This window comes from Schistocerca serialis, chromosome 7 (genome assembly GCF_023864345.2).
Source record: "Schistocerca serialis cubense isolate TAMUIC-IGC-003099 chromosome 7, iqSchSeri2.2, whole genome shotgun sequence".
In the NCBI taxonomy this organism is placed as follows: domain Eukaryota; kingdom Metazoa; phylum Arthropoda; class Insecta; order Orthoptera; family Acrididae; genus Schistocerca; species Schistocerca serialis.
Window position 1 is genome coordinate 408,128,695 of NC_064644.1, and position 23,369 is coordinate 408,152,063.

A 23,369-nucleotide genomic window follows, 5' to 3' on the forward strand; every position below is an offset into this window, starting at 1 on the left:
CACTCAGGAATCATATGCAGCAGAATATGTGCTTGCAATATGATGCTAACTCAAAAGAGCATCCCTATGTCACCACATCAGCCCCTTTCCACAATACTAGCAGAATTGTGATGTGTCTAAGGGGAATATGACATGAACAGAGGGCAAGAATCATTCTCCAGACTAAACTGTAACTTATCCACAAACAGCAACTTCATCACAGTCCTGAGCTGTCATATGGGAAAAGACATTTCATTTGCCCAAACTGGGCAGTGCCTCTGTGCAAGAAAAATGAATGTAGTAGGTCTCAAGTGCATAAAGAGTAACCTCTCAAAACTAATGATATACATGCTGATTGAAGATGTAAGACTCAGAGGCTGCTTGGACATTTTCTGGTATAAAAGGTAGGATAACAATGCCTGTGATAGGTTGCCCCACTTGGTAGAACATGTACACATACTACCCCTGAATGTTTATTTTCTCCTGGAACCTTCTCTACAGCTGCAAAATGATCTGCAGGTGACATTCAACTCCCAGACACTTTTTTGCCAGTTTCTTATCTACCAATGATCAGGCCACGTGTAATGAAACCCAAATGTGTTCACTGTGACACATTGCTTCTCTGTGACTTGATTATTGTGTGCTAAATGAACACAACACAGAGTCAGAACCACTACAGAAGCTGCCTGTACAGACACAATGAATGGTCCTGTATGGGAATTTCAATAATGTTACATGTTTCTGTATAATTCTAAAGCAATTTCACTGCTTGGTGTTACCATAATACAGTGTGTTTTCATTGATCTTGAGATCTCTCAACTGAGTGTAAGCAACATACTGACACCTAAAAAGCTGTACCATGCAGTAATATTTTCTGGTATTTAACAAATTTCGACATTTATATGTTAATGGAATGTAGTCTTGTGGTATTCTAAAGTTATATTTCTTCAAAAATGTACTAAATACACAAGAAAATCTCTATTACAAGAATCATATATAATTTTTTTATTATTTTCACAGAGAAATAGGAATTTTATGTTGAAAGTGGTAATGGAAATGCCTGATATAATGTAAATATCTTAGCAACAAAGGTAATAACTAATGAAACAGTTGAGGTGACTCCATGCCTCTACTATTCATTGTTATCTTTGCTCTTAAATTATAATAATGTTCAGGTTCAAATTTATGTGCCTTAATATTTCAACAATGAATAATTTTTTTATGGTCTACAATTGAAATATGGCACAGAAACTTCATAAAAATCATCCACGGTGTCTTACTGACCTCTTTTCTCCAGAACTTCAATACACTTGCTGACAAATCTAAACCCTGTTTCGTCTAGAGATGTTTCTTCAGATTTTGATGATTTACCAGGTACTGAATATGTCTGAAACCCAACAAAAATTTTAATGAGTCAAACTATTCATTTGTATAAGGAGAAACTCTTTGCTACATCATGCAAGCTCAAGCATGCTGCAACTATGAAACACTAACATGGAAAGAGTGAATAGAAAGACACTACAATTTAAACGGTTAGGCAGCCACCACCTAAATAAACACTTGTTACTGTTTGATATGAAAATGTCAAGATACACGGGACAGTCTACACATGCATTGGCATGAAATGTGTTGTAATTGCAATGTGTAAAATTTTGCAAATTCAGATAAGACAAGGTCAATATTCAAAATCTTAAAAGTGTAATAAGATTTTTCAATGTGTTATGCTTCATATTCACAGTGTATTTGCTGAGTTTTAGTAAATTTAATACTTAATTAAGAAATGTAATGTTCAGAGGTAAAGATTTTTTTATCAACCATTCCCAAAACTAACAGGGACAGACTAAGCAATACATGGAGAGAGATAGAGAGAGACAGAGAGAGGAGGGGGGGGGGGGGGGGGGGGGAGGGGCAGGGGGAAATAGATGTCTTCATTATTTCATTGCAGCAAGGATGAAAAGTAAGGAATTTAATGATTAGTATCAATTTTGCTGTAATATATTATGAAATATAAATGTGCTTCAGTGGGAAATTTCTTTGTGTGTCACCTGAAGAGTTTTGAAAATTCTACAGATTTTAGCCTATATTGCTTTCATTATACGCTAAACAACAGAGGAGAAAAAAAGTAAACTGGGCATACTGTGATCAGTTCAGATTTATTGACTACTGTCTAGCAGTTCCAAATTCTACCACAGCAACAACAATGAGAAACCCTTATAAACTGGTTTCATGAATGCATCCTCAGAATAAATTGCATATTACTAAATGTTATCAATGTAGATAGCACAATGATTGAAGAAAATGACTAAAAATACTACTGCAAGTAATGATGATAGCATATGAACAACAGCATGAGAGATAAAATAATGCCCTCCCTCCCCTTCCCAAGGTAAAATGTGATGTTTTTCCAGGAGACACTGGAACAGAGCTTGAAGATTTGCTGGCCAAATCTCAAATCCTTCACCACTAGGGCTCATACCACCAACCTAAAAGTCAGCTTTATTGCATTAAAATCTCTCCTCAGAGGCAAGTACAAAGACTACATTCTAGCTGGTGTTAAGCAGAACGTTGACAGCAGCAGTCGGCTGGGCACTACAGCTTCGTGCACGTACCTCAACCAATAACATAATACTATTTTGTAAACATCTCTACAGCGGGGCTATGCAGATGACTATCATTTTCTCCTGCAGCTGGAAGCTGGCAACAGCTCTGTTAGCTGTCCGCGATCCTCTTATACCGACTCGACTTTTCAGAGACAGTTCTCAAAATGCCTATCACTAGTATGATTCTTCAGTGGCAGACTGCATACAAGTAGATGTAGAGCAGCAATATGCAGGAGCTGTCTGCATCTCAGGTTCTTATATTGATGTATATGAAAATGTTTAGAAATTTGGATGGATTGATTTGGAGTAATTTTTTCAATACACACAATGCCCACGAACCTCATCAAACTGACAATGAACTGATAACCAAAGAATCTGTCACTAATATTCTAATCTCTCAGATTTTCTCATGGCGACAGATTACATGGAAAGGGTGTCCAGAAATTAAATATCGATTTTGTAGCAAACATTGGTGGAGGGGGTAAGGTGTATACACCAGTGCACTGCAGATGTAAAAGTTGCAGTTGTTGCTGAAAACAGTGGGTTGGCTTCATGGCACTCCTAAACTTGTGTTCTGTAGTTACAGATACCAGAACAAATGAGATGCCAACTGTGCAGGAGAGGATAGTCACTGTGACATGGTGGTTGCAGAGGTTACCACATGGTGAAATTTGGATGAGATTTGATCGCCAATTCCATAAACCTGGACAAACTGGTAAGACAATTCAATGATTAGTGAACGAGTTTAGCGCACTAGTACACTTAAGAATGAGCCCAGACAAGGCCACCCACATAACTCTGCTGACCAAGTTGAAAACATTAGAACATGCACTGAATGCATGTCCAAGTTCCACGAAACAATCGTAGGTGGAACTGGACACCCACACTCCATGAGACAAAGTATTAGAACACACACTGAAAAAAACAGTGTTCAATCTGCAGATTCTTCCTCAGTTACACGATGAAAATCTGGGAGAGCACATGGACATGTGCTAGGATTTGTTTGAAACAGATTAAAATTGTAACATCCTCAACCAGATTCTATTCAGTGACAAGGCAACATTTCACACTTGTGGAAGAGTTAACCAACATAACTGCACATGACACACCACCAGTGGAGCACCTGGAATTCCAGACAGATTACACAGAAGTTAATGTGTGGATAGTAGCATCCATTAACAAAAACTATGGCCCATTCTTCTTCACCAAAAATTGTATGAACAGGACAAAGTAGCTTGATATGCTACAAGGTTTCTTTTACCACAGCTTGTGCGGGATGAATGAATGCATATGTTTACTCCCACCTCGACAGGAACCAGGCCAACATGCCATTAATGTGCGAATATCTTTGAATAAAGTGTTTCCTGGAAGATTGACTGGGCACACAGGACTCTTAATCTGATCCCGACCTCACACCCATGGACTTCTTCCTCTGGGGATTTATTAAGGGACACCATACCAACTCACTAGTGGAGCTCCGACACCAAATTAGACAAGCTGCTGCAGCTATAACACCACAAATGTTCCAAAATGTCTTTCATGCCACAGCCACAGCCACCAGATGGGAGCTGTATCAGGATGTGAATGGTGCTATGTTGAATGTAACATGCAATAAACATATTACATTAAAAATAATAATAATAATAATAATAATTATTATTATTATTATTATTATTAATTATTATTATTATTATTACTATTATTATTATTATTTCTTTACTTTCTCAGACGTTAAGTCTGGTTAAAAATGGAAAGTGACACGGACCTTGATCAAGCGTCACTTCCTTTTAACTGTACGGTATATGTTATATTGCATTTAGGAACTTTCGGGTAAATGAACATGTATCAATAATTACAGATTTCTGTAGTTGTATATATAAGTTTGGATGTAGCTGTATTGCATTGATGTACTGGTGGATATTGTGTGGTATGACTCCTGTAGTTGATATTATAATTGGTATAATGTCAACTTTATGCTGATGCCACATGTCCTTGACTTCCTCAGCCAGTTGGATGTATTTTTCAATTTTTTCCCCTGTTTTCTTTTGTATATTTGTTGTATTGAGTATGGATATTTCGATTAGTTGTGTTAATTTCTTCTTTTTATTGGTGAGTATGATGTCAGGTTTGTTATGTGGTGTTGTTTTATCTGTTATAATGGTTCTGTTCCAGTATAATTTGTATTCATCATTCTCCAGTACATTTTGTGGTGCACACTTGTATGTGGAAACGTGTTGTTTTGTTAGTTCATGTTGTATGGCAAGCTGTTGATGTATTATTTTTGCTACATTGTCATGTCTTCTGGGGTATTCTGTATTTGCTAGTATTGTACATCCGCTTGTGATGTGATCTACTGTTTCTATTTGTTGTTTGCAAAGTCTGCATTTATCTGTTGTGGTATTGGGATCCTTAATAATATGCTTGCTGTAATATCTGGTGTTTATTGTTTGATCCTGTATTGCAATCATCAATCCTTCCGTCTCACTGTATATATTGCCTTTTCTTAGCCATGTGTTGGATGTGTCTTGATCGATGTGCGGCTGTGTTAGATGATACGGGTGCTTGCCATGTAGTGCCTTCCCCTTCCAATTTACTTTCCTCGTATCTGTTGATGTTATGTGATCTAAAGGGTTATAGAAGTGGTTATGAAATTGCAGTGGTGTAGCCAATGTATTTATATGAGTGATTGCTTTGTGTATTTTGCTAGTTTCTGCTCGTTCTAGAAAGAATTTTCTTAAATTGTCTACCTGTCCATAATGTAGGTTTTTTATGTCGATGAATCCCCTTCCTCCTTCCTTTCTGCTTAATGTGAATCTTTCTGTTGCTGAATGTATGTGATGTATTCTATATTTGTGGCATTGTGAACGTGTAAGTGTATTTAGTGCTTCTAGGTCTGTGTTACTCCATTTCACTACTCCAAATGAGTAGGTCAATATTGGTATAGCATAAGTATTTATAGCTTTTGTCTTGTTTCTTGCTGTCAATTCTGTTTTCAGTATTTTTGTTAGTCTTTGTCTATATTTTTCTTTTAGTTCTTATTTAATATTTGTATTATCTATTCCTATTTTTTGTCTGTATCCTAGGTATTTATAGGCATCTGTTTTTTCCATCGCTTCTATGGAGTCACTGTGGTTATTCAATATGTAATCTTCTTGTTTAGTGTGTTTTCCCTGACTATGCTATTTTTCTTACATTTGTCTGTTCCAAAAGCCATATTTATATCATTGCTGAATACTTCTGTTATCTTTAGTAATTGGTTGAGTTGTTGATTGGTTGCTGCCAGTAGTTTTAGATCATCCACGTATAGCAAATGTGTGATTTTGTGTGGGTATGTTCCAGTAATATTATATCCATAATTTGTATTATTTAGCATGTTGGATAGTGGGTTCAGAGCAAGACAGAACCAGAAAGGACTTAATGAGTCTCCTTGGTATATTCCACGCTTAATCTGTATTGGCTGTGATGTGATATTATCTAAATTTGTTTGGATATTAAGTGTGGTTTTCCAGTTTTTCATTACTATGTTTAGAAACTGTATCAATTTAGGATCTACTTTGTATATTTCCAATATCTGTAGTAACCATGAGTGGGGTACACTATCAAAAGCTTTTTGGTAATCAATGTATGCGTAGTGTAGCGACCTTTGTTTAGCTTTAGCTTGATATGTCACCTCTGCATCTATTATCAGTTGCTCTTTACATCCTCGTGCTCCTTTGCAGCAGCCTTTTTGTTCTTCATTTATAATTTTGTTCTGTGTTGTATGTGTCATTAATTTCTGTCTAATGACTGAAGTTAATATTTTGTAGATTGTTGGTAGGCATGTTATGGGGCGATATTTAGCTGGGTTTGCTGTGTCTGTTTGATCTTTAGGTTTCAGATAAGTTATTCCATGTGTAAGTGTATTAGGGAATATGTATGGGTCTGCAATGTAACTGTTAAATAATTTAGTTAGATGTGAATGTGTTGAGGTGAACTTCTTTAGCCAGAAATTTGCTATTTTATCATTTCCAGGGGCTTTCCAATTGTGCATAGAATTAATTGCTCGGGTGACTTCATGTTGTAAAATTATCACTTCAGGCATTTGTGGTATCATCTTGTATGAGTCTGTTTCTGCTTGTATCCACCGTGCATGCCTGTTATGTTGTACCGGATTTGACCATACGTTGCTCCAGAAGTGTTCCATGTCTGTTATGTTTGGTGGATTGTCTATTTTTATGTGTGTGTTATCTATTGTTTGGTAAAATTTCTTTTGGTTTGTGTTGAATGTTTGGTTTTGTTTCCTTCTATTTTCACTTTTTTTGTATCTTCTAAGTCGTTTGACCAATGCTTGTAATTTCTGCTTCTTTTCATCTAATTGCTCTATTGCTTCTTGTTGTGAGATTTTACCTAACCTTTTTCGTTTTTTGTCTGATATTTAATTTCTTATAAATTGTGTTAGCTGTCTGATGTCTTTTCTCAGTTTTTCTATTCTGATCTGTAGCCCGTGTTGCCATGCTGGTTTTGTGGGTTTCTTGTGTGTTGGTTGGTTCTGATCTCTGCCTAGTGTGTATATTTAGTGTAGTCAGTGCTCCTACATAAACCAGTAGTTGTAACTCTTCCATAGTTGTGTATTCATTTATTTTGTTGTGTATGATTGTGTTGATAGTTTTTATTGTTGTTTCAACTTGTGGATTATTTGGTGGTCTATGCAAGAATGGTCTAATGTCTGTATTTGTGTCTTTGTATTCTATATATGTCAACTGAAATTTTTCTTCTATGTATAACATGTGTGTCACTTCATGTTCTATTTGTGCTTGTGCTGGTGACTGTCTTACAATTTCGTTTTCCTCTGATTGTTTAATTGATGCGTGTTGTTCTTTGTTTGTTTGCTCTGGGATGTTTGAGTCCATTACTGTATTTTCTTCTTCTTCTAATTGCACATTATTTTGTTCCAGTATTTGTTGTACTTGTTGTTTGATGTTTTCTAATTCTGACTGGGGTATCCTGTTATTTTTTATTATTACACGGATCTGATCAGCTAGTCGTTGTTCTGTTAAAAATTTTAATTCCGGGTATCTGGCAATAAATGTTGTGTATACTTGTGATCTGTACCCAGTTGTGTTGGTTCCTAGGTTTGTTGCTTGGTAATAACAGAACATGAGGTGTCGATTAACTTCATCTGACCATCTCATCCTCTGTCTCTGTTTTCCTTCTACGGTGGTTGCAGGAAGCATATCCTGCAAAACACCTCTATTTGGATTTAAATCATTTTCCAGTTGGCTAGCAGTGTCATTACCATTGTGGGCGGGCATAGGGTTCAAACGTCGTCCCCGACCATGACGGCGCTTGTCCGAGGCTTCTTTAGTTCTGTCCTGAACCAAGTAATCACACTAAAAGGGGGGTTAGCCCTATTAGTGGTTTGTTCTTTTCGTCGCCTTTTACGACTGGCAGAACATACCGGAGGCCTATTCTTTTCCCGGGCCTCCACGGGGATTATTATTATTATTATTATTATTATTATTATTATTATTATTATCATTTGAACAAAATCAATGCTTAATTTCTGGACACTACACATTTTGGAAGGAGAATTCAAATATCTGTTGTCTACTTGGCATTCTACTCTCCCCAGCATAAAATGCAGCTGAAAGGAATGAATGGCATGACCAGAAGGAGAAGAAAGAGGTAAAATAATTCAGAAATAAAAGGTGCTGGAAATATCTTACTATTATAAATGTTTTATTGTTAGCAGAAAGACGTGAAAGGTCATGCCAAGGATGCTACCCTGCAGGACTTACATGTCTTGTTAAATTTAGTATGAGCAACAGACAATGTAAGGCTTATCTGTAGTCTTCGTTTTTGACATTCTTTGCCTCTTTGGCACATTATTAATCATTTTTACTATGTTTGGAGTGAGAGCCAATGCTCAACTGTGATATCTTAACAATGACGAGGAACGAATTCCAGTAGCAAGAGCAGTTTATTTGACAGAAATGGGTTTGACACAGGTTAGGGCTGATGTCAGGTGGTGTTGGCTGAAAGCAAAACAGCTCTGATCATCACAGACTTGATGTCTTCAACTGGTGCCACTGGCTCTGACAAATTTCTAATCTGGTAATTTCTAATTGGGTGCTGTTGCAGCTGGAGTTCTTTTTTGATTATTGTTAATGTTACTGCACTGTAATGTCATCATTATTTAGTGAATAATAAGCTACAAAATTGGCTTTTCTATTTATTGATTGTTAAATCCTGACTTTGAATGTTAAAGAACACAGGACAATCAGACTATAATAGTTTACAAAAAAATTACACACATTCCTGTGTGAGGCCTGTGGTTTTTGACAGGTTGTATCTTGAGAATTCAATGTCTTACTTGGCTCTGGTATCCCAGTAGTACTGTGTCGCACTGGAAGTTGGTTTTAATGTAAAGCCATGTGATGTAACTACAGGTATTTACAACAATGTCTCCTACGTAGTACAGAAGTAATGGCACGTTTTTCTTTCAACTTCTTTTCTTTAAATTAAAAAGTCATCTGCATGACAAGAGTATCCACAATAACATGCAATAAAATGAATAAGACAAGAAGAAGCCATAGTGTGCCATCCTTAGTCGAGAGAGTGTGCAATTGTCAATTCCCACTTTACATATTACACTTATGCTGTTCACAGTAGTTTCATCTGGAAATGGCCAAATAGTCTTGCTGGTTCACTTTCTATGTTTTTAGTTAATTCTGCATTAAGGTTCTGTTTTTGTTCATGATTACTTTAATAAGCTCACATAACACAAAAGACACAACATGCTTACTGTCCAATGTTGTTAATTCTGGAGTATCAATGTCAGGAACAGCAGCAGCATTATTTTTACCTTGTTTGAATTCATACTAACTGAAGATAAGAGTATATTATCTGAAACATTTGATTATTATATTGTACACAAAAGATTTGGATTTACAAAGAAAAGCCGGTTGTTGGTATTGAGGTAAATGCTTTCATTGTCCTTTCGTAAATGACTATTTTTAAATAAATTTGTTGAAAGATTATTTACTGTGTAATACCAAAAGAATTGCTGTATTGCAATTTTTAACAGACATCTGTTCATCTATCAGTCACAAGATGAGCTCTAACAATTCAAAAAATAGTGCTACAAGACGATACGCGCACAAGAAAGATTTGCTTGTAATTGGCTTTAATAGAAGCCATTATGGAGGATGAACTCACTAAATGAGACTAAATTGTTGTTTTTAAGAACCACTATAATGATAAAATTGAAGATTTTTCTTTTGTGAAAGGCATGTATGATAGCATGGAAACATGGAACTCCTTTATGGTAACAATAAAATGATTGTGACAGTCCTCTTAAATGCCTCCTTTTGTGTCTCACAAATACTATTTTGTTCAAAATATTGGAAATGCAGATTTATTTTGATCTGTCAGTAAGCCTTAATGACACACATTAAATTCTGTCAGTCTACAAGCAGAATGACATCTATGGACAGAGCAGAGTCACCTCCATCAGCATATCTTATTGTCACACAAAGAATCCTTGTGGTCAATCCCTGAACTGGCAATCATTTTTCCTTAATGTGAGAACTGGGACATGTTCACCTAATGCGAGGAGACAACTAAGAAGAAGTAGGAGTTTCAAATGAAATGTTGACTTTAACAGCTACAACAGAAGTGTCCAACCTCATGTCCCTCTGTACTGTCATCCAGTGATGTGTGTGTTGTTGAAAATGAAGGATGGAGGCAGGGATGGAGAAAACCACAAAGTAAAACATATAGCATAAACAACATCTTGAAAGCAATGAGGTAACACTACCCAAAAACTATTTATTCCTTTCCCAAAAGAGCCAGTAACTTATCATGACACTGACGTCATATTACAACAGATTCAGAGCCATCTGATCTTAACATCTGATGCGCCTTTAACACAATGAAACAGTATAATTTTATGATGAATTTAAATAAATGACTGTGTACTGCTTCAATGGTTGGCACATATGACCACTTTCTCAGAGATTATATATTGTATTTCAGTAATGAGATTATGGAATGCAAGATGTTAAAGAAGCAAATAAAAGAAAGTTATTTTCACATATGAATCTCTATACAATACTAACAATTTTCTACACATATAACATAGCATGAAGTATCACCCTGAGCCAAACAGCTAACTATAAGAGCTAAGTTATAGAAATATACCAACAGCACCAAGAAAGTTAAAAAGTCAGTTAAATGAACAGCTCTTGTAACTGAAGCAACTGAAATATGTATATCAGTAACTAAATAAAGAAGAATGCTTATAGAGTGAAACTATTAAAAGTAACTGTTACTTTTATGCATTTGTCACTAACACATTTATAAATATGTGAACATGCAGTTATAAAAATACATTCTCATACTGAAACAGCTATCATGCTAAATTCATTATTGAAACAAAACTTACAAGTACTGTAATACAGTTTAGTATTGAAATGAAGTGTTAAAAGATAAGTGCACATACCGGAACAAGTGATTGGGGACTTACGGGTTCCTTGCCATCCATGACATCCATCCACAATCTGCGGTCCTCATCTGATAGTGCCTGCAGTGTGTATACTACACCGGGTCTGAAACAAAGCATGATAAATACCTATTTCACATCTGTACAAAATTACATAAACAACTGAGCTGCAATGATAACATAAATTATTTCAACCATTTCCATGTCTCACCAATTAACAAAAGTAATTGGTTTTGGGATAAATAAAACTTTAAGAGTTTCCTAAACATAAACACTACAGATTGATTCAGTAAATTCTCTATAAGAGGAACTTCTTGTCTGGAATTCACAGATACAAAATTGCTTCCTCTGATACAAACAAAAGTGTTCTATCATTGGGAATGATCAAAAGCACTTAATATAATCACAATAACACCTGTTCAACAGCCTGGTTATTTCATGTGCTTGATAGGCCTCGCTCCAGATTAATTCACTGTTGTAAAAGGCATTACGACTTTCTACATCACAGTAGGTGAATGTTTTGCCCTGTGACGGTGGACATTTTCATGGTTATAAATGAGGACATGATACCTGGCATGTAATCATATTTGCTTTGGTACTAGCTAGCCTAACTTTTCTTTGTTCAAATCATCTATAGTGCAACAACTGACCAACAGACATCAACTGTTCACCACCGGCAATGGAGGGTGAAGCTTTGACAATGCCAGTCACTCATGCTGGCGAAACGTCAGTAAAATCATCAGATGAACATCGGCCAAAGAACCCGAGACAGAAGCCAATAGGCAGTTTGTCAACTAGTGCAATACTATATTACTTAAACGACTATCAAAATGCATGTGAAAGTCACCACTACTGTATGATTCTGGAAGCTGTGTAAGATGAGCACATCCAGTACTTGGATCTACTTACTCCTTGGTAGTTCTGTAGTTAACATTTACTATTGATTTCTTAGCCTCTTTATCTATTAAATCTGTGATGTGCATTGTATACAATAACATTATGGCTGTGTTGTTTTAAGTGACAAATGTAATCCTCCCCACAAATGTTGGCTAGGAACATCAGCTCTCTGATGAAAAGATTATTCAGTATGAAATTAGCTACTGAAGTAATTAGCAATCATAAGTTTTCTTTTAGTTGATTCAGTCCATCCTATCAATCTGTGTATGGTGTCATCAGGCTTATTAGATTTCAGATAGAGCTTGCTCACTGCAACAAATTTGAAGTTGGGACATAAAAAGCTTTAGTGCAGTATGAGGCATAAATCTTAAAAACATTTTTTGCAGACTGATTGATACACACCATCAAACTGGAGCATTCTCTGAAAGAATGCAACATTTTAACAACATTGACAAACTCACTGACATTGTGATGACCAACAGAGTTGTTGATAAAAATTCGTGGAAGTCTTAAATGTGAGATCTGTTTCACACAATAACTCTTTAAAAAATTTACATAACCAAAAATCCAAGTGGCACAATGGTAGCATCAAGTATCTACCACAATCCTCTGAGCTATCACATTGTTGATATTGGTTTTTTTTCCAAGTTATTGTTATTTGAGTGAAGGGTGGTGCAAATTTCATCATGATTTCTAAAATGGCTGACCCAAAGTCCTGAGCAACAACAAAATTGGAATTTTGCACTCACATTGAGAAACCATATATGGAAACATTTGGAATTTGGAAACAAGTTTATGGAGATGATGTTCTAGGTTTAATGCTGCATTACAAATCGTTCTCCAATTTCAAAAGTGGTTGGCAATCAACTGAAGAGACCTTGACTAGGAACACATGTGATTTAAACGGGTTATTCTCATATCCAGAAAATCAAGGGCATGGTGCATGTCAATCACTGTCCGTTACAGAACTTGAACAACTGATTTGTATCATAGGGTTATGAGAACAATAATATGGAAAGAGTAGGAGGAGGAGGATCAAGTTGCAGACAGGTACAATTAAAGGCAATGACAAAAACATTCAGCTTTCAGACAGTCATTTATCAGAAAGACAAAAGACAAACACACACACACACACACACACACACACACACACACACACACACACACACACACACACACACACACACACACACACACAACCACTGTGATCTCCAGGTGCAGGGGAGGGGGAGGGGGACTAAAGAATGTCAAGGTCAGTGTGGTTATGGGAACACAGGACATGTAGCAGGGCGATTTCCCACCTGTACAGTTCAAAAGAGCTGGTGTTGGTAGGAAGAATCCAGATGGCACAGGCTGTGAAGCAGTCATTAAAGTGAAGTTCATAGGTTTGACTTGCATGATCAACATCTGGGTGGGAGTGTGCAGGAAAGTGGATGAGGACAGGATAAAGCTGCTACATGCAGCATTGGGAGGCCATGCTGAGGAGGAGAGAGGGGAGGTACACTGTTTGCCTCTGTACAACACGTCCAGTGGATGCTGCGAGGTCAGATGCCAGATGCTGTGCAATACTAAGGTAGTACCGTCGTCCCCTTACAGCCAAATAATGTTCCTCTCTTTCGGATGTCACACATGATCAGTCCCGCTCTGGTCTTCGGGATACAGTTCTGGTCTCTATGAACTGTCACCACATCCGAAAAACAACTGAACGATTCATGTTAAGCCATCATGCCACATCAGTTTGCTACTGTCCTGCTTCCATTCTTTTTGTGTCCCTCCACTGCAGAGAGTCTGGTAGGCATCTTCACTATGTCATACAGCACCATCTGTGACTGTGTAGACAGCACTTGTGGATTTGGACTCTCTGGCAAACACTACCCCATTTGATGGGTGCCCTGATGTCATGATTGGTATCATTGTTCGTTGACCAGAAAGCTATCTTCCGTGCAGAACACAGTCGTATGGACATCTGTTGACAGTTTATATGAATTAGACACAGGACAGAGAAATAGTGGTTTGTTGCTTTAATTTTGGATACCAGTGTATTAAGACTGATGAACTCAGGCAGAGAGCTGAAGCAGCATGGAGTAGCATTCCCCCTAATCTGTCATTCAAGCTCAGTTTAACTCCATGCTCCAACAGGTTAGACCAATTGTTGCAACAAGAGGTAGCAGTTCTCTACACTAAATTTCACATCCTACATATTTCCAAATCACCTACACATTTAGTCATATATCCTCTATACTACATTGTTTACAATGGGCAGTTCTTTACACACAATTGTTTCTGAGGCAGAGATGTACTGCTTTTGGAGGAATGTCTATGTTAAAATGAGTGTGACCTGAATGATGGTAGTGACAATCATTTTTATGACAGTGATTCATTTGTAAACAACTCAAGTGAGGTAATGATGGTAACAGTCCCCCATGAAGAGTTCAAAGAACTATCACACAGTAAAAAGTTTTGTACTGTAATGCTGATGCACATATAATGGAATGAAGTGCACTTTTTGTGTTAGTGTATACCCTACTTGTTGGCCAGTGGCCATAGTGTTTCCGCAAAGAGACTTGTGCAACTGTGGCAGCAATTTATATACAAGCGCATGGAGGTGACCTGTTTCTGCATTACAGAGTGCAAAAGGTTAATGGGCAGCAGTGTACGTATCAGTCACAAAACTGATATTTTTAACAACACATAAATAAATAAGTGCTGATAAGCAATCTGCCAATGGAGTATAATTACTTTTTAAATGATGTCATCTTCTTTTCAGCTGTTAGAACTTTATTTTATGATTGCAATTTTGGCATTAAGCCCTTTTCAAGCATAAGATTTCCGCCTGCTTAACTGGGCGGTAATGTGCTCGCCTCCCACCCAAGCGGGCCTGGATTCGATTCCTGGCCAGGTTGGAGAATTTCTCCACTCGTGGACTGGTTCTTGTGTTGTACTCATCATCATTTCGTCCCTATCACCGGCACGCAAGTCACCCAATGTGGCGTCAAATGAAATAAAACTTGCACTTGGCAGTCGAACTTCCCCAAATGGGGCCTCCTGGCCAACGATGCCATACGCTCATTTTCATTTGATAATGTAATTACAATGTTAGCTTGCTTAATGTAAAGCTATATGTCAAAATGTTATGCTTGAAAATGGCTTAATGCCAAAATTGCAGTCATGAAATTAAATTCTAACAGCTGAAAGCAAGGTGGCATCATTCAATAAAAGAAATATCACGACCAAGCAGCTGAGACACCAGTACAGGGTAAACCAGACAACCATGTGGAACATTCTCCATGACAATTGTTACTACCCTTGTCACTTACAGCCTGTGCAGGGTGTACTAGCAACATACTTCCCACATCAGGAGTAGTTTTGCCACTGGTTTCTTCATCAGGCAACTACGATTCCAGGATGTGAGTCGACCATCCAATTCACAGGCGAGGTAACCTCTATGTGAAGGGTATCTTCAACTATCGTAACAGTTATCTGTGGGATACCATGCAGAATGCCCATGATATGGTGGCAGCGAATAATCAGCATTGGTGCATACGGAATGTGTGGACCGGGATAATTGGCAACCATATTTTGGGACCAGTCTTCCTTCCACATTGTCTAACAGGCCGGAACTACCAGTGTTTCTCATGGGTGACTTTGCCTCCCCTACTGGAAGAACTGTCACTGATTATTCGAAGGGTTATGTGGCTGCTACATGATGGTGCTCCAGTCCACTTCACCATTCACATCGAGACACATCTCAATAGTGTCCTCCCTCGTCGATGGACCGGTTGAGGGTGTCCAGTTGCATGGGCTGCTTGTTCATCATATCTCAACCCATGCAATTTCTGGTTAAGAGGCCATCTCAAAAGTATCGTATATCATGTATGCAACCTGGCATATGTGAATGTATGAGAGAACATGCTACAGCACATACACACATGCGCTGAGGCACATGGAAACTATTTTCAACACATACTGTAACTGTGGCTACCTGGTACAGCGTGTCTTAGACCGCAGTCTCTGTAACAATGTATGATTGAATAAATGGTCTCTAGCATGAGAACCATACATTTCTGGACATAAGTTCATTAGACGTTTTTTGTTCCGTATCCTCTTACTGATCAGTCCCTAGAATTTGTACACAGTGGAAAAAAAAAAAATCACCCTGAATAGGTTGTTCTGTTACAAGTACTGATTTTGTATACAGGGCATCTAATTAGACACAGAATATATGATTTAAAACAAATTTAATTTAGGAACAAATATACTGACTTGCAGCAGTCAGTATACTGAATTCTCTAAACAGGTTTCTGCAACATGTTGTTGAAGTCACAACACAAACAATTCATAAAAATTGTCCAAAAAATAGCCCCCCACATTAAAAATACCAACCACTTCCTGGACTGGCTCTCCACATCCCCACACCCTTACCTCCTGGGTCCCAACTCCTTATACACCAACACCCCACATGCCCGTGGCCTTCCTGTGATTGAACACTATCTCTCCCAATGCTCTACAGATTTCAAACCCACCACTTCATTCTTCATACATCTAACTAACTACATCCTAACCCATAATTACTTCACCTTTGAAGGGAAGGTATACAAACAAATTCGTGGCACAGCAATGGGCACCCACATGGCACCCTCCTACGCCAACCTATTCATGGGCCACCTACAGGAAACATTCCTAGCCTCCCAAAACCCCAAACCCATGGTCTGGTTCACGTTTACTGATGACATCTTTATAATCTGGACTCAAGGCCAGGACACCTTCCCCTCATTCCTCCACAATCTCATCACCTTCTCTCCCATCCACTTCACCTGGTCCTCCTCCACAAACCAAACCCTAGGTGTCATTCTCCCCCTCTCAGATGACACCATCCACACACATCAGCACATATCAAACCCACCTTCACCAACAGTATCTGCAATTTTGACAGCTGCCATCCCTTCCATACCAAAAACTCCATCCCATACAGCCTGGTCACCCATGGCAGAAGCATCTGCAGTGATGAGAACTCCCTCACCCCGTGCCATATCCCCACACTCACCTGATCCTCACACATCCATCGCAAGAACCAACCACAAAGAAGCACTCCCCTTGTCACCAAATACCACCCGGTACTGTATCAACTGAACCGCGTCCTTCTTCAGGGCTTTGATTATCTATCATCATGCCTCGAAATGAGGGACATACTACCCAAGATACTTCCACCCCTCCCAAAATGGTGTTCTGGAACCCACCAAACCTCCACAATGTCCTAGTCCATTCCTATCCCATTCCCACCAAGCAACAATCACGCTAGTTCATAACTTTCTGAACAGCATGGCGGCGACCTGGTATGACATGGGCATGCAAAAACAGGTGTGTGTGTTTCTGCTTGAGAATAGAATTACATTCCGAAAGCTAGCAAAGCAAAGCTCTGTACCTTTTGTTCGTGTATCTGTCGACGGCGCAATGCTTCTGCCGTTCAGTGAGTCTAATCTCTTTATTCCTAAATAATTCTTCATTACATGCTTCGCTGTCAACATGGTATCCATATGTGCTTATACACTACTGTCATTAAAATTGCTACACCATGAAGATGACGTGCTACAGACGCGAAATTTAACAGACAGGAAGAAGATGCTGTGATATGCAAATTATTAGCTTTTCAGAGCATTCACACAAGGTTGGCACCGGTGGCGACGCCTAAAACATGCTGAAATGAGGAAAGTTTCCAACCGATTTCTCATACACAAACAGCAGGTGACCGGCTTTGATTGGTGTAACGTTGTTGTGATGCCTCATGTAAGGAGGAGAAATGCGTACCATCATATTTCCAACTTTGATAAAGGTTGGATTGTAGCCTACCACAATTGCGGTTTATCGTATTGAGACATTGCTGCTCGCGTTGGTCGAGATCCAATGACTGTTAGCAGAATATGGAATCGTATCACTAGCAGTCGAGATGACAGGCATCTTATCCGCATGGCTGTAACAGATTGTGCAACCATGTCTCAATCCCTGAGTCAACAGATGGGGACATTTGCGCAAGACAACAACCATCTGAACGAACAGTTCGACGACGTTTGCAGCGGCATGGACTATCAGCTCGGAGACCATGGCTGCAGTTACCCTTGACTCAACGATGAACATGGGTGCACGAATGGCTAAACATCATTTTTTCAGATGAAGCCAGGTTCTGGTTACAGCATCATGATGGTCACATCCGTGTTTGGCGACATCGCAGTAGACATACATTGGCAGCGTGTATTCGTCATCGCCATACCGGCGAATAACCCAGTGTGATGGTATGGGGTGCCATTGGTTACACATCGCGGTCACCTCTTGTTTGCATTTACGGCACTTTGATCAGTGGACGTTATATTTCGGATGTGTTACAATCTGTGGCTCTACCCTTCATTCGATCCCTGCGAAACCCTACATTTCAGCAGGATAATGCACGACCGCATGTTGCAGGTCCTGTACGTGCCTTTCTGGATACAGAAAATGTTCGATTGCTGCCCTGGCCAGCACATTCTCCAGATCTCTCACCAACTGAAAACGTCTGGTCAATGGTGGCTGAGCAACTGGCTCGTCACAAGCGCCAGTCACTGCTCTTGATGAACTGTGGTATCATGTAGAAGCTGCATGGGCAGCTGTACCTGTAACATCATCCAAGCTCTGTTTGACTCAATGCCCAGGCGTATCAAGGCCATTATTACGGCCAGAGGTGATTGTTCTGGGTACTGATTTCTCAGTATCTATGCGCCCAAACTGCGTGAAATGTGTAATCACATGTCAGTTCTAGTATAATATATTTGTCCAATGAATACCTGTTTATCATCTGCATTTCTTCTTGGTGCAGCAATTTTAATGGCCAGTAGTGTATTTCATGTGTATGCTGGGAGCAAATCTCTTGCAGTTCCTGAGCCGAATATAGATTTTAGGCGAGTTTTTCCTTTCCAGTTCAGAGCAGGATGAGTTGAATATAGGTCTCACAGTGAGGTGTTCCCTTTCTTGTTCTGTGCAGAACAGTTAAGATGTAACATTATAGTTTGAGACTGATTCAAGAACAGCTTCTTCATCATTAGGATACATATTTCTATCACATACACTTTCTGGTCAAAAGTACCCAGATATGCCTACATAATGAGGAACTGATCACTGCATGACACAAGAGGTGGTCCCACCAGTATGAAAGACAGTGTTGTCAGGAGGGTAGCAGTGACAGCAGAATGGGTTGAACAAGGGAACTTGGCAAAGGATATCACATGAGTAACAAACCCACCAGGGACACTTGTATTCTTCTAATGCCACACAAGTCAAATGTTGTTCATGTGATTATGCAGTGGAAATGTGAAGAAACAACCACAGTTAAAACTGAGATTCGCCAGGACTAATGTATTGACGAACAGGAAATCTAGAGCACTGCACATGAAATCAACAGAAGGAATCACAATCGAATTGTAATTCAATTCAGCAGCACAATCAATGTGCATAGTGAGTTGAAAAGAGTGAGATTCAATGGTCGAGCAGCTCCTTGTTATTCACACATTCCTGTAGCCGTTGCTAAGCAATGCTTGAGGTGATGTAAAGAGCAATGACACTGGACAGTGAACAACTGAAAATGAGTTATTTGGAGTGACGAATCATGCTATGCTCAGTGGCAGTCTGATGATGGGTTTGGGTTTGGTGAATGCCTGGAGAACAATATCTGCCATCACGTGTAGTGTGAACAGTAAAGTACAGAGGAGGTGGTGTTGCACTACAAGGATATTTGTTTTTGTGGCTGGGTGTGGTCCCATTACTGCACTTAATTGAATAATGTGGCAGGATACGAATGCATTTTACAGCTTTGTGTACTGCGCACAGCAGAGGTACAGTTTGGAGATGATGACTGATTGTGTCAGCATGAAAAAGGGCCAGTCATAAAGCAGGATCTGCCATGCAATGATTCGTGGACAGTAACATAGATGAAATGGAATGGTCGGCCCAGAGTCCCAACCAGAACCTGACAGAACAATTTTGGAATAAGTTAGAATGTTGACTTTGTCCCAGATCCCAGCATCCAACATCACTACCTCCTCTGATTTCAGTTTTTGAGGAGTAATGTGCTGTCATTCCTCCACTGTCATCCAAACACCACACTGGAAGTGTCCCCAGCCGAGTCCAAGTTGTCATAAAGTGAAGGATACGCAAACAACCTTGTTGACAAGAAAACATGGTACTTCAATCACAACACCTTATTAATTTTCTTTGCGGTAAAACAAAATAAAGAAAAATTGTCTCTGAAATCCATTTATGAAGACACTTGAGCATATGATACTACACGTAAGTTTATTAATAACTACTATAATTTACTGCAAAAAATACCTCAACTGTGTCATAATAGACAGCAAAAAATTAGAATGGTATGTAACTGACAGGGCAAGGAAGTGTACTCTCACCAGTGCTTTTTAATATAGTCGTAGACAACACCATAAGGAAAATTCGCCAAGGGTCAACGACAGGTGATATGGAAATCTAGCATATGCAGATGACTTGGGAAGAAAATGGGCAGAAACTGAAAGAACAACTAAACATCTCGCAGAGGTTAATTGGTGAAGCAGGCATAGGAAGAAGCTTAGCGATAAGTGAAGTAATGAAAATCAGCAGGTAAAATGAAAAAAATAGGGATGTAACTTGCTGAGGGAAAATTATTAAAGGAGGAGATATTTTCAATCATCCAGAAAGTAAATTACCCAAGAAAGGAAACATCAATGATGAAATTTTGGAGATAATAATAAAGTTTCAAACAATTTTCTGTTATGTATCAAACATAGTTATAAATTGGAAAATACCTGCCCAAGCAATGCCATATTATCTTCAGATTTGTACCTATAGATCAAACTATTGGACTTTGGCAAAGAAATATCCATGCAGAATACAAGCAACAGAGATGCACTTTCTACGAGGGATCATCGGTAAAATACTACGAAACACCGTGCAGATCAAGCACCTAAAAGAAACTATAAAAAGTACTAGGCTTAAACGCTTTGGCCACATGAAAAGAGTGGGACCAAAAAGATTTCCGAGAAGAGCCCTAGAATGGACAGAGTCCAGACAAATACCAAGTGGAAGATAACAAATAAGATGGAGAGACCAGGTGAAGGATGATGTGAACTGAAGAGGACTGCAATAGAGGAGATGCAAAAGGATAGACTGTGGGAGACAGAGAGATGTTTGGAAGAGGCTCTGTAAATAACCTTCATAAGCAGAAACATTCCAGGAGGAGGAGGAAGAAGAGAAAGAGGAAGAAAAGAAGAACTATTTTTAGTGTGGCAGAAACTGACGCATAACAACTTACTGCTACCTTACCTGTCTTCTGGTGTAATGTCAAAACAGAAGCGCTTTTCTATGGATTCAGACATCCTCCTCACACAAGATGCAAGCTTTATAGTTTCTCCTGGGGCCTGTAAAGATACGAGTATTTAAGTTATGGAAATTGACAGCACAAGTTGTGACTGGAAAACAACAGCTGTAAACATACTGTCATTATGAATTTTCTAAAAAAAAGAAAGTGATATTAGCATGCAGTACTTTGCAGGTACAGAAATACTGTATTCTGATGAAATTAAAAACATGTATTACTTGTATGTGTTGCAGTGAAATTAGTTTAAGAAATTAGCAGTTTTAAAAAGGGAAGAAATATTAAGTAGATAGACACAGGCAGCTCTTTGAAAATGCATGCAGTCCTCCAAACGTACCCATCCACGGCATGAAGATATTGTTAAAGTAACCAATTATTCGAGTTTTTCGAGTAGACTGCATGTATGATTAGCTTCAAGACCACAGCCTTGTCACCATTATTTCCTTGGCCAATGTTTCAGCTGTTAACTGTTTAAACGTTTTCAAAGTGAGACAGAAACAGTCATCTGAGTTTAATTTGCTCTGCAGCAGCTATTACAGCTCAATTTTGTCTGTTTTTAGAAAAATGACTTTATCATTGACTCATTCTCATGCTAGCAACAATATGTACAATACCAAAAATTATTTCCTTTACTAAACCATGCTTTCTGGTATTTACTATTTTCATTTAAGAGCATTTCATTCATTATCTTATTCCAGCACTTACTGTGCACTTCACTTCAGTATCCTTTTTCCACCTATCTGAATTCGCTGCACTCTCCCTCTATCCTGACAGCATTACACAGAAAATTCTTGATGGTTCTGGAATATGAATCAACAGAATGTAAAGAGGCATGAGAAAAAACTTAATTAAAATTTGCCTCACACCAACAATGCAAGATAAGTGACTGATGTGCGACAACACGTAAATGTCAATATGGTGCAAAATCCCCTATACAAACTGTCTGCCATCAAGTAGCAGTACAGTATGAGTGCCAACCATGACTTCAGTCCAAATTTTGACATCATATTGATGTTTTAAATTACTACTTTACAATCCAATATTACCTTTCTTTTCACCATGGCTGAACAAATTGAAACACATTGGAATTTTCTGTCAATTATTTGTCAACAATTGACAGCAGTTATGCCTTTTCGTTAGTAGCTTCACTTTTCCAAATGTCTTTCATAGCTACGTGCTTCATTATCGGAGTGACTTTTCTGTTGTTGACATATGAGCCAATTGCTTCATTCAATACACTGCATCTACACAAGTTTTATTTCAATGGTACACCTATACTGTTGTCAACATAGCTTTGTAAGTAGCATAAAGCTACTTTAGAATGTAAAAGGCATTATTTTCTTTTGGAATCTTCAGAGTGTTTATTCTTATCGTCTGAATATAGAATATAAAATTGATACACTGTGGCTGATTCCACTATTTCGCAAGTTTTATTATTTTAGGAGCATATACTTGATTTTTACAATCTATAGTAAGGCGTACAATCTCCTCAACCCAAAACAATTTGAAGTAAAGGAAAAGATATTTGAGGGGCATAATAATGAAGTTGAAGATAATTTTGAAGACAAAGTGTGCACATTTATCATGACGAAGTTGAAGTCCAGTTGTAAGATTTAAAATTACAGGAAGACAACACTGCAGATGGCGAGGAAAATGGCCATTACTATATTGGATGGATCAAGGGACAAAATGGAATAAAGTTATACCATATTATTACTTGAAAGTTACCTGGAGCTACTGATATGGTGGAAGCAGCGAGCAAGTCTTCGGAATGCTGAAATTGCTTAACAGATGGCGACAATTTGTTCATTATAATTCTGCATACAAATTTGTATACCGATGTTCTTAAACTGAAGGCCTTAATAGGTCTCTTCATCTTAGCGGGTGTTAACGAAAGTAACATAGCTTACGGGATCTGTGGGGATCTGATGGCGACGGTATTGAAAAAATTTCTTTCGCTATGAACATGAAAGTTTCAAATTCATCATGTGGTGTCTTAGACACTCAGTGAAAGGATACAACC

The 23,369-nt window shown here is 38.4% G+C and overlaps 1 protein-coding gene across 2 annotated transcripts in view; it reads right to left on the reverse strand.

Moving 5' to 3' along the window:
* LOC126412342 (rho GTPase-activating protein 10) overlaps nucleotides 1-23,369 on the reverse strand; it is a 571,369-nt gene that overhangs the window by 52,403 nt on the left and 495,597 nt on the right. Inside the window, exons 10-12 of one of the 2 annotated variants that reach the window (XM_050081890.1) lie at nucleotides 21,295-21,389; nucleotides 11,086-11,167; nucleotides 1,264-1,366 (exon numbers count right to left, since the gene is read on the reverse strand). In XM_050081890.1, coding sequence (XP_049937847.1) covers nucleotides 1,264-1,366; nucleotides 11,086-11,167; nucleotides 21,295-21,389 — 280 coding nt within the window. Of the gene's footprint in view, nucleotides 1-1,263; nucleotides 1,367-11,061; nucleotides 11,168-21,294; nucleotides 21,390-23,369 lie in introns of both variants that reach the window. The other variant, XM_050081891.1, reaches the window with a different exon arrangement.